Genomic DNA, 12,675 nt, shown 5'->3' on the forward strand with positions numbered 1-12,675 from the left:
TCACCTCCCCGTCTCTCTATCCTCTTCATCCTGCCCTCTCTTACCTAAAAGCTCCATACTTGAACGAGTGGCCTATCTGCTCAATCAGCTGCTAAGAGGAAATATGTAGCGAGAAAGGAAGACTGGGGCGGTAGAAAATCATGACTTGACTCAGCAGACCTCTCCATGGCCTCCCCGACACCTAATCAGAGTGATCCGCTTCCCGTGCTCTCTCTGATCCCCTTAGGATGATACAGTACTTATTAAGACAAGCCCTGCTTCAGCAATCGGTCAAACTGCTGTGGTAAGCAGGAAGGAGTGGTGTGTGTGTGTGTGTAACTCAATCACTTTCCCCTTCCTTAAAGAGCGCAAAGGGCCTGAGTAATCAAACACAAGACCCTCAAAGTGGTATGGAGGTAGAATCTAAGTAATTCCAGTGTCTGCGTGTTGTGTTGTGGGTATGCGCGCACGCGCGTGCGTGTGTGTAGTTTGTGCTATTTTCCATACACTGTCCCTAGAGTGTGTGTGGTATCTTGTATGCGTGTGTGTGGGTGTAAATGACGTTGACTGTTGCTTTTTCTCTCTAGTGAGGTAGAAAGCAGAAGAGTCCGCTCTCCAATCAATGCCATTCAATAACACTCAGCCAGTGCCACGCTAACACCATCTACTGAGCCACAGTCACCGACAGCAAAGGTTCCTATCTGCAATACGGTGTATTGCACCATATTGGGAGTATTTCACTTGTATTGTGCAAGGTTGGGGTCAATTCCATTTCAAGGTACTGTACCTTGACATGAAGGGAACAGTATGTCATTTCTATTGTGTACGGTTGGGGTCAGTTCCATTTCATGTACTGTACCTTTGGTAGGGCGTATTTAGGGAACCTCATCTGGACAAACTCATTCCGTCGGTATGAAACGTAGTGCTTGGTGCGGTTTCCTGTGGTCACCTAGGTAACAGACAGAGAGGGAGAGAGAAACACACACACACCATGTCAATGACTAACTCAATGTCTCTCACACCACGATCCTTATGACCGATCCACTTATGACCGATCCTTATGACCGAAACAGAGAGCGATAGATGGAGAGAAAGAAATAGAAACAAGGTGAGAGAAAAGGTGCACACCAGTAACCTAACCACCACAGGTGAACGGGAGGTGCACCATCTGTTATTCCCTGAAGAGAGAGATGAGCTCAGCAGAAATACAGTTCCTCAGCAGAGAGAGAGAGAGAGACAGAGAGAGAGAGAGAGAGAGAGAGAGAGAGAGAGAGAAACAGAGAGAGAGAGAGAGGGGAGAGAGACAGAGAGAGAGAGAGAGAGTGAGAGAGAGAGAGAGAGAGAGAGAGAGAGAGAGAGAGAGAGAGAGAGAGAGAGAGAGAGAGTGAGAGAGTGAGAGAGTGAGAGAGAGAGAGAGAGAGAGAGAGAGAGAGAGAGGGAGGGAGAGAGAGACAGAGAGAGAGAGAGGGAGAGAGAGGGGGAGAGAGACAGAGAGAGAGAAAGGAGCGAGCGAGAACGAGTGAGAACGAGAGACAGAGAGTATGCAAATCCCAGCAGGAGGCTTCTGGGTAATGATGAAGTTGTGCTGTCTCATGCTGAGGTGGAATCATCCAATCAGAGAAGATGAGTGCTGACCCGGTTAAAAAAGCCCATCGACATCATATTTTACAGTATGGGGGAAGTGTGAACGTTTGTTAGCACTGTGAGAGATCAGTGGTGTCAGCTCAATACCGTCTGCTTGGCTGTTTGTGGTAAGTGGGAAGTAGTGATTTAGGATCAGTTTTTCCTTTCAGATAATAATGAACCAGACAGGGGTGACCAGATCCTAGAACAGCACTCTTACTTTGAGGCGTTTTGTGAATACGAGGCCCTGATCTCACTGGTGGGAAGTAGATGCAAGATGACCAAACTTTGAACAATATCTGCCGAGCTAAGCTGAAGACCAGTTTATTCAGGCCAGCGACGTGGAAGTTAAGCTGGAATGTTTTTCTGTGGATGTTTTAAGCTAGTAGGTGTATGTGCCAATGCCAACACTGGCGCTCTCTCTCACTGTTTGTCTGAGTCTGCATTTCCATACAGCTCAGTATCTGATACCCACCCACCCCACGGACACAAGCATACCGTTGGCATGAGCATCTGTCATTTCACTCGTGTATGTGTGGGCGTTTCTGAGCTGGTTACTACACGTGTGTGTCTCAGTGTGTGTGCTTCTGGACATTCGAACAGTATCTGCGTGTGCTTATTTGCCTGTGTACAGTATATAGTCAGGTCCAAAAGTAGTGGTACCCTTGAGCAAGTCACTTAACCCAAAATTGCTCCTGTAAGTCGCTCTGGATAAGAGCGTCTGCTAAATGACTCAAATGTAATGAAGATGAACATTAACAGACTGTATAAAATAAACAAGACAAATACTGGGCTCTGTTGTATTTTTTTTTAAATTTCACCTTTATTTAACCAGGCAAGTCAGTTAAGAACACATTCTTATTTTCAATGACGGCCTAGGAACAGTGGGTTAACTGCCTGTTCAGGGGCAGAACGACAGATTTGTACCTTGTCAGTTCAGGGGTTTGAACTCGCAACCTTCCGGTTACTAGTCCAACACTCTAACCACTAGGCTACCCTGCCGCCACTTTCTCAATTGCTCAGAGAAAGAGATTTTGTTTAATTAACAGGTAAGCTTCTTTATTTCTCTCAAAAAGACAAGGCTCAAAATGATTGGCCCCCTATTTCAATACATTTCAATACCTCAACTTGCAAGGATAACGGCACTGAGCCTTTAAAACATTTTTTTTAATGAGATTGGAGACCACATTGGGAGGGATCTTCGACCATTCCTCCATACAGAATCTTCCCAGATCCTTGATTATCCTTCATCTGCGCCGGACTGCCCTTTTCTATTCAAACCACATATCCAACGGGGGATTAAGTCCAGAGACTGAGATGGCCATTGCGAAACTTTGATTTTGTGCTTAATTAACCATTTCCTTTGTGGATTTTGATGTGTGCTTATAGGTTAATTATCCTGCTGGAAGATCCACTTTGTGGCCAAGTTTCAGCTTCCTAGCAGAGGTTTTTGGCTAAAATGTCCTGGTACTGTTTAAAGTTCCTGATGCCATTGACCTTAACAAGGGCCCCGGTAGGTATGTGGTTCTTTTTTGCTGATGCATCCTTATTTCGACGGCAAAGCCAACACTGGTGTGCGTGGCCAAAGAGCTTTATTTTCATGTTATCTGACCATAGCTGTAAAGGTTTTCGTTGTCTGAAGATGAGGAATCGGACCGAAGCGCAGCGTGGTAAGTGTCCATGCTTTTTATTGGAACGGAACACTATAACAAAAATAACAAAGGGAATAACCGAAACAGTCCTGTAAGGTGCAAAACACTAAACAGAAAATAACTACCCACAAAAACCATGTGGGAAAAAGCTACCTAAGTATGGTTCCCAATCAGAGACAACGATAGACAGCTGTCCCTGATTGAGAACCCTACCTGGCCAAAACAAAGAAATACAAAAACATAGAAAAAAGAACATATAGAGACATAAAAAGCTCTAAGGTCAGGGTGTGACAATAGTACAGGTTCCAATCCAAGAGCAAATGGCATTTAGCAAACTGCAGGCTTTTACATTTGTTGGATGACAGGAAAATAGAGCTCTTTGGGCACACACACTAGTGTGTGTCTCTCTGTGTGTTTCTGTGTGTTTCAGTGTGTCTCTTTAATTAAGTATGTGTCTCAGTGTGTGTGTGTGTCTGTCTATCTGTTTGAGTGTGTGTGTGTGTGCATATCTGTGTGTTTGTGTGTGTGTGTGTGTGTGCGTGCGTGTGTGCGTGTGCGTGTGCGTGCTTTGAGGAATGACTGTCCCCCTAACCCACATCCCTCCCAGCAGCCTAGTACTAGTAGTTAGTAATGCTCCAGGGATAATCCCTGGGGATAATAGTCCAATCTTTTGTTGCAACTGACCCTGCACAGGCCTCCACACGTAATGAGATTTTTAAATGCTCCTTCCCTCCCTTGATCTCTCCCTCTCCTTCTGTCTCTCTCTCTCTCTCTTTCTTCCTCTGTCTGTCTCTCTCTCTTCCACTCTCCATTTCTCTCACACACAATACTCAGATTGAGTAACATTTCTTTAAAACTTATTTGTAAATGCGCTCTCTCTCTTGCGCGCTCTCCCTCTCTCATCACAGAATAAGCTGGTGGCTGTAGCTACCGTACTACGGGATCTCCATCATATGATGTACAATGTCCTAACAAGCAACACTTCCTTCCTACCTGAATGCCAAAGCGAGTAGATTAAGAAACGGGATACCAATTGTGGCACATTAATAACCAAACAATTATGAAGACATATCACAACAACAAAGAGTTTTGTAAATGTCTCTTTACCTTGACAAAGACGTAGTCGTCTTGGACTGAGAGAGAGTTGTGGTCGATCTTCCCCAGGAACTGAGCCGTCACCATCTTGTCTGAGCAGTTCTGGATCAGACAGGTCACGTACAGGTACCCTGGGGAGAGAGAAATGAGACGAAAGTGAAACTTTCCGAGGGATAAACAGTGTGGATACAGTTGTAGTGTGGTCAGATTTAGTGTGCATATGTGTGCGAGAGAGAGAGGGACAGTGAGAGAGACCAGACAGACTGTAAGAAAAGGAGAGGCGGATATATTGAAAGTCATCAGGTAGACAGGGAGTGCTTTGAGTGCTGAGCTGTATTAGATACGGCACATCTTCACGAGTGGCCTTACTTCTCTACCAGTCCAAATGTCAGGGGGATCAGGTGTAGCCTCCGACAGAAAGGCAGAGCGGGTTGGGTTAGCTTCTGTCGCAACGCTAAACCGTATTGAATTTCACACAGCAGCAGCTGCATCAGCAACAACAGTCTTTCCGCCTCGCAAGTCAGATGGAAGTGACAAGCTAGCGTTGGAAGAAAATGCAAACAGTCCAAAACACCACAAAATCAAACGTTATCTTAGCGGGGGGTCTTATGTTCTACTTTTTACTTATTTCAAGTTGTCTCTCTTTCGTTCTTCTGTTGTTTATTATTGCTTAACTTTTGTTCCAGTCTGGCTGGCCCGAAAATGTACTGCAATGCTCAGACGTTTAATCAAAACAGCATACGGGGAGAACTCATTAAAAGGCAATTAGATTGGTTAAGCATTCACTTCCAGCTTGTGACACGTCCACTTATTCATACGGCGCACGGACCTGCTACACTCTCGCTGCCTGACCCGGCTGAGGAGGAAAGAACGAGGAAATAACGCAAAACCACTGAAAACCACGTATCACCAAACAACGTAGCAGCTGGAAGAAAGAGAAACTTCCGGCAAAGAACAGACTAAAAGGGAAGAACGCAGGAAAAGAGCAGACGTTTTTTGGGGACCTTTACCGTCATCTCTTCAGAACACCACGGTTTCCGACATGAATTGTGCGTATAGTTTCAAAGACGGCGTGAAAGATTACGTGATAGTGAGAGAACAGGAGGTTACTTCGAGTTTTTCCCCCCAACATGATTATGTGAGTCTACGTGCACTCGCTCAGTGTGCTGCTGTATGCATCTGGGTGTGTGACGAGACAAAAGGATGTCTGTGTGTTTGCATTAGCACCCGCAACGCTCCCCACATCAATCTCCCCAATGACACACACACAGACCCTGCCAGTCTCCCAGCGAGCCTGCTTTATCCATCAGCCCATCACCTGTACCCCCTCCCCCCATCTTACCCCCCTCATCACCCATCATCCCTGGGCACAGACCCTGAGCAAATCCCAGGATTTGTGTTAGAACTAGGCCTCTCCCTGGGGTTCAGCTCCACTATGTGACCAGGCCACCCACCATCCCCCTTGCTACCTGCCATCGTTTAACCTTGACAGGACCCAGGGTGACAGGGTGGCGCAGGGGGAACAGCTTGGCCTGGCATGCCTGGTCGCATGGGCCCCTCTAACCCATCCGTCTGGATGTATGAGCTGCCATACGATAGAGAGGCGGGGGAGGGTGGGGGAGATGGGAACCATGTGGCCCTGCCTAGCCCAGGAAAGAGCTCTCCTGCCTGGGCAGCTGGCCCAGACAGACAGAATCTCTGGTTCTCTGAAAAAACACGGCCGGGCTTGTTCAGGATGACAGGTTTCACACTCTGTCCGGTACACAATCAGAAAGTATAGACACATATATGGGATTTGGGAGTTGTTTCTCACTTTCTGGGGGAGGATGATGACACTATTTTAAGTATGACACTTTGGTGACTTAATTTGATCAGGAAAACTGTGTTAAGTAAACAAGTTATTATTAACATGTCCTCTCCTTCATTTGTCCTTCATTTGTACTTGCTCTCCTTCTTTTTGTGCCTTCGAGTCTCAGATTCTATACTTCTCCTTGTCTACACTGTGGGATTGCGGGTTGTGAAAGTGTCCCGAACACATTCTAACGCACACACACATACAGTACCAATCAAAAGTTTGAACACACCAATTCATTCAAGGGTTTTTCTTTATTTATTTTTTAAACATTTTCTACATTGTTGAAGTAGTGAAGACATCAAAACTATGAAATAACACATATGGAATCATGTAGTAACCAAAAAAAGTGTTAAACAAATCAAAATATATTTAATATATTAGATTCTTAGTTGCCACCCTTTGCATTGATGACAGCTTTGCACACTCTTGGCATTCTCACAACCAGCTTCACGAGGTAGTCATCTGGAATGCATTTCAAATAACAAGTGTGTCTTGTTAAAAGTTCATTTGTGGAATATCTTTCCTTCTTAATGCATATGAGCCAATCAGTTGTGTTGTGACAAGGTAGTGGTGGTATAAAGAAGAAGCCCTATTTTGTAAAAGACCAAGTCCATATTATGGCAAGAACTGCTTAAATGACAGTCCATCATTACTTTATGACATGAAGGTCAGTCAATCCGGAACATTTCAAGAACTTTGAAAGTTTCTTCAAGGGCAGTCGCAAAAACCATCAAGTGCTATGATGAAACTGTCTCTCATGAGGACCTCCACAGGAAAGGAAGACCCAGAGTTACCTCTGCTGCAGAGGATAAATTCATTGGAGTTAACTGCACCACAGATTGCAGCCCAAATAAATGCTTCACAGAGTTCAACAGACACATCTCAACATCAACTGTTCAGAGGAGAATCAGGCCTTCATGGTCAAATTGCTGCAAAGAAACCACTACTAAGGACACCAATAAAAAGAGACTTCAAATTTAAAAAATAATAATAATTAGAAGAGACTTGCTTGGGCAAAGAAACTCGAGGAATGGACATTAGACCGGTGGAAATCTGTACTTTGGTCTGATGAATCCAAATTTGAGATTTTTGGTTCCAACCGCTGTGTCTTTGTGAGATGCAGAGTAGGTGAACAGATGATCTCTGCATGTGTGGTTCCCACCGTGAAGCACGGAGGAGGAGGTGTGATGGTGTGGGGGTGCTTTGCTGGTGACACTGTCTGTGGTTTATTTAGAATTCAAGGCACACTTAACCAAGTTCTCATTTGCAACTGCAACCTGGCCAAGATAAAGCGTAGCAATTCGACACATACAACAACACAGAGTTACACATGGAATAAACAAACATAGAATCAATAATAGGGTACAAAAAACAAAACAATAAGTCTATATACAGTGAGTGCAAATGAGGTAAGATAAGGGAGTTATGGCAATAAATAGGCCATGGTGGCAAAGTAATTACAATATAGCAATTAAACACTGGAATGGTAGATGTGCAGAAGATGAATGTGCAAGTAGAGATACTGAGGTGCAAATGAGCAAGATAAATAAATAAATAAATAAATAGAGTATGGGTATGAGGTAGATAGATGGGCTGTTTACAGATGGGCTATGTACAGGTGCAGTGATCTGTGAGCTGCTCTGACAGCTGGTGCTTAAAGCTAGTGAGGGAGATATGAGTCTCCAGCTTAAGGAATTTTTGTAGTTCGTTCCAGTAATTGGCAGCAGAGAACTGGAAGGAAAGGCGGCCAAAGGAGGAATTGGCTTTGGGGGTGACCAGTGAGATATACCTGCTGGAGCACGTGCTACGAGTGGGTGCTGCTATGGTGACCAGTGAGCTGAGATAAGGCGGGGCTTTACCTAGCAGAGACTTGTAGATAACCTGTAACCAGTGGGTTTGGCGACGAGTATGAAGCGAGGGCCAACCAACGAGAGCGTACAGGTCGCAGTGGTGGGTAGTGTATGGGGCTTTGGTGACAAAACTGATGGCACTGTGATAGACTGCATCCAATTTGTTGAGTAGAGTGTTGGAGGCTATATTATAGATGACATCGCTGAAGTCGAGGATCGGTAGGTAGTTGTCATGAGTTGGACCCAGAGTGAAGGAAAAGCAGCCAACAAGTGCTCAGCTTATGTGGGAACTCCATCAAGACTGTTGAAAAAGCATTCCAGGTGAAGCTGGTTGAGAGAATGCCATGAGTGTGCAAAGCTGTCATCAAGCCAAAGGTTGGCTACTTTGAAGAATCTCAAATATAAAACATTTTAATTCACTTGACACTTTTTTGGTTACTACATGATTCCATATGTGTTATTTCATAGTTTTCATGTCTTCACTATTATACAATGTAGAAAATAGTAAAAAATAAAGAATGTACCTATGTCACAAATTTTGACTGGTACTGTTTATTCTAACATAGGCATGGAGACACACACAAATGTTTACATCTGGGCACACACGTACACACACAAACGTACACACAAACGTACACACACACACACACACACACACACACACACACACACACACACACACACACACACACACACACACACACACACACACACACACACACACACACACACACACACACACACACACACACACACACACCCATCCCCACCCCCCCCACACTACACATACCTATTCCCCTTAGTGGGTCGTACAGAGCTAACCTGGCTGGCTGATGATATGATAATCCATGGTAATATAATATAATGATAATATCATATAATGATATGATAATCCTGGTGCCTGTGGGAGTTGAGTGAGGAGTTGAGAGCGTTGCACAGGCAGACTTGTCTTCAAGGGAGAGGAATGGCATGAGAGAAGGGTAGTTGAGGGTAGCAATGTGTGTTTAGGGGATTCGAGAAGAATCGCATTTGGTTGGTGAGAAAGAGGTCAAAGATGTAGCTCACAGAATCCATCCAGACATGCGTGCACACTGAAAGAAGTGCATCGTACCTCCACTTGTGTCCTGCATCTCCATATGCACCAAGTCAGGGTCCACATCTACACCAGCCACAGACCTGAGACAGAGGAGGTTAGTATTAAAGTTGGCAGCTGGGGAAAACATAACCAAACTTGTTGTGCACTTAACCTCCTTTGCTTCTCTCTCTCTCTCTCTCTCTCTCTCTCTCTCTCTCTCTGCCCCCCTCCCTCTTCCTATTGTCACTTTCTCTCTGTCCTCCTAGTAAAGTGAATCTGATTAGAAGTCGGCAGGGAAGTCTGTGAAATCTCCCCAGCTCTATAAAGATATAGGTGAGATATAAAAACCTCCATTGTGCTCCCTATAAAGAGGCTTTATGAGCAATTAGCAAGGTGGGGAAGATGGGGAGAGAATGAAGGGGGTAGGGAAGAGGAAAGGAGGGAGGGAGAAATAGAGTGAACAAAACTCCTTCTGGAAAAAAGTAGAATTCTATTTCACATGTGTCCTTACGTCCGTATTCTCCTCACATACTGTGTCATTCTCTGAGTTGTGTTTCCTGTCTGCTCTTGGCCTCAAGCAGCATACGAGCCACCATTTCACCACCCATAACCAATTCACATCTGTTCTATTTCATGGGATAGCCACTCGCCAGCAATGCTTTACACAAGATAAATAGTTGAAATACCTCTAAACCCAACTCTGAACGTGTCGAGAAAGTGGTACAAAGCACTAGTGTCTGGCGTCCATCTTGTCGGACGGACCACCCTGCCAGATAGAAGCTGACTAGCTCTTTAAAGTGTTCCTGATTTATAAGGACCCCAGACCACTCTTCTCTTCCGCTCTTTTAGGAGCAGTAGGCCACGCAGTGAGGATAAAGCTATTCCAGACCCAACTATTAGCTAATTCTGGCAATTCGGAAAGCACGGATGCTTTGAGAGGATTTTTCAGGGCCAAGAGTTTTTCTTGGTCAGGTCATGTGGTCAGAAAAAAAAACTCTGGGTCCTAATGTGTTCTAGCGAGAGAGAAATGATTTGCTTGACCATATGACTTGACTAGGAAAAACTCCCTAGGCATATCACTTCTGTGTCTCTGTTAGTATTTTACATCTCATTACATACTCGCTATTAGACTGTTTGGGGAGTCACTGGCCAAAGCAAAGTATATGTGGTGATATTTTATTGGTAGTCAGTGGTTAGGGATACAAATGTGGTGCTTGGATTACGTATACGGTACGTAATCTTTTGATCTCTCATTTCCTACAGCTAGTGCCAATACATACATCATAAAAAAGGTTTTTCTAATGCCTTTGTAATGGTATCCATATGTGAAATGCAATGCATTGTAAAGTGTAAGGGAATTGCCTCTATACCCAGATCTGGGATCAGTTTTACATCTCAACTGATAGTGGGGCTTGTGTTGGGTAATCTGATCCTAGATCAGATATTAGCTACAACATCTGCTTGACTCAAAACAGACTTTGGAACTAATCTATCTATCCTCATACAGTAAGATGTGCTGGGGATGATTTGGTGAATGGCTTTACAACCACTGATCTGGAGCCAGCTGATAACTCAGGCCTGTCCAGGTCTCAACACTACTGGCTTTACAACCACTGATCTGGATCCAAGGGGATCAGAGATCATTTCTGAGAGGCGAGAGCAGCAAACAGGCAGGAACTGTCTCTATGACCTTCTGGGTACACTCAGAACAGGAGCGAGGGAGAGAGGGAGGGATAGAGAGAGAGAGAGAGAGAGAGAGAGAGATGCAGAAGGAGTGAGGAGATAAACCTCAAATTGAAAAACTTTCTAACCCGTGAGTTGATCACAGCTACATTTTGTGAGTGAGGGTGTGACAATGTAAAGGCCAGAGTTACAGTACTGTAAAGCAAGTGGGAGACATACTGTAACAGGAATAGAAAATCACTGACCAATATATCCTGTCCTTGGTCACTCGTTCCTGCATTAGAGTCCACTTCCGGCCCAAATCCGTGGACACATAGAGCTTTGAATAGAAAACAATCAAACTATCAAACAAGGAATTTACACCAAGGTTCTTTACATCAAAGTTGTAGCTAATGTCATAAATGTATATGATAAAAAATAGTAAATGCCCGACCAAACAGGAGTTGTATGGATAAAGAGGTGAAATGGATGATTGTCATGGCTTTTCATCTCAGTATTGGTGATTTTATGGTGTCAGAACATCCCTCAGTGTGTAGTAGATTGTGCTGAAGAACATCCCTCAGTGTGTAGTAAATTGTGCTGAAGAACATCCTTCAGTGTGTAGTAAATTGTGCTGAAGAACATCCCTCAGTGTGTGAAGAACATCCCTAAATTGTGCTGAAGAACATCCCTCAGTGTGTAGTAAATTGTGCTGAAGAACATCCCTCAGTGTGTAGTAAATTGTGCTGAAGAACATCCCTCAGTGTGTAGTAAATTGTGCTGAAGAACATCCCTCAGTGTGTAGTAAATTGTGCTGAAGAACATCCCTCAGTGTGTAGTAAATTGTGCTGAAGAACATCCCTCAGTGTGTAGTAAATTGTGCTGAAGAACATCCCTCAGTGTGTAGTAAATTGTGTTGAAGAACATCCGTCCAGTAAGTCAAGCAAGAGAATTCCACGGTTCACCTACCTCAGGCTAACCTCTATTAATCTTAGTTGGTTATTCCGTGTGTGTGTGTGTGTCAGTCAGTATGTGAGTTTGGTTGTGTGTGCATGTGTACCATTGATCGGCTTAATAATGAATATGTATTGATTTTCTCACCAGGTATCCCAGCAGACATAAACAGCACAAAAATGTTTTCACCAGCAAGCCTGCACACATTCCCTTACTGCCACACACACACACACACACACACACACACACACACACACACACACACAAACAAATGGCTGGAGTGGAAAAGATGTAATGGCATCAAATACATCAGACACATGGTTTGATACCATTCCATTGCCTCCGTTCCAGCCAATATTATGAGCCGTTCTCCCCTCAGCAGCCTCCGCTGACACGCACATAGGGTATTGCAAGTGCAAACACACTTTAGCAGAAGACAACAAACCTTTGCAAACACTGAATCTCTCGCTGAAATCCAGAAAGCCCAATTTAATCGATAGGATCAAACGTAATAAAACCGGATTGGCTGAACCAAGATAAATCAAACCTGACCACAGCAACATCTCCAAAGGATAACCAATCGCAAGGGGCATTATCTCACCAATCATCTCTCCCATACAAATATATGAATTCTAACAGGCGTTTGGAGGAGAGGGGGGCCACCGTAGGCCTCCCATCTCTTTCTTCCGCTAAATGATTTTTCTGTACTGTTAAATGACTTTTTTTACTCTCCATCTGTAGCCTGGCCATATGGAACAGATTAAAACCTCATTTAATTTCTTGTTTAATTAACTCTAAATAATTCAAGTGGAGGTCCCTCCATTTTCTGTTGCTACTGTGACTGTGAGTTATCTGAGGAGAGATCGGAGACGATGCCAAATGTGACGCAGAACTGTCCCTCGACACTGACCTAGGGTCAGTTTTTGTGTT

At 44.2% G+C, this 12,675-nt stretch overlaps 1 protein-coding gene across 5 annotated transcripts in view; it reads right to left on the minus strand.

Moving 5' to 3' along the window:
- Positions 1-12,675, minus strand: part of LOC115139084 (VPS10 domain-containing receptor SorCS2-like) — a 347,718-nt gene that overhangs the window by 62,899 nt on the left and 272,144 nt on the right. For all 5 annotated transcript variants that reach the window (XM_065025557.1, XM_065025555.1, XM_065025556.1 and 2 more), the window contains exons 5-8: positions 11,058-11,131; positions 9,166-9,230; positions 4,362-4,480; positions 839-928 (exon numbers count right to left, since the gene is read on the minus strand). In XM_065025557.1, coding sequence (XP_064881629.1) covers positions 839-928; positions 4,362-4,480; positions 9,166-9,230; positions 11,058-11,131 — 348 coding nt within the window. The remainder of the gene's footprint in view (positions 1-838; positions 929-4,361; positions 4,481-9,165; positions 9,231-11,057; positions 11,132-12,675) is intronic.

The sequence above is a fragment of the Oncorhynchus nerka genome, linkage group LG12, assembly GCF_034236695.1.
Source record: "Oncorhynchus nerka isolate Pitt River linkage group LG12, Oner_Uvic_2.0, whole genome shotgun sequence".
NCBI classification, from domain to species: Eukaryota; Metazoa; Chordata; class Actinopteri; order Salmoniformes; family Salmonidae; genus Oncorhynchus; species Oncorhynchus nerka.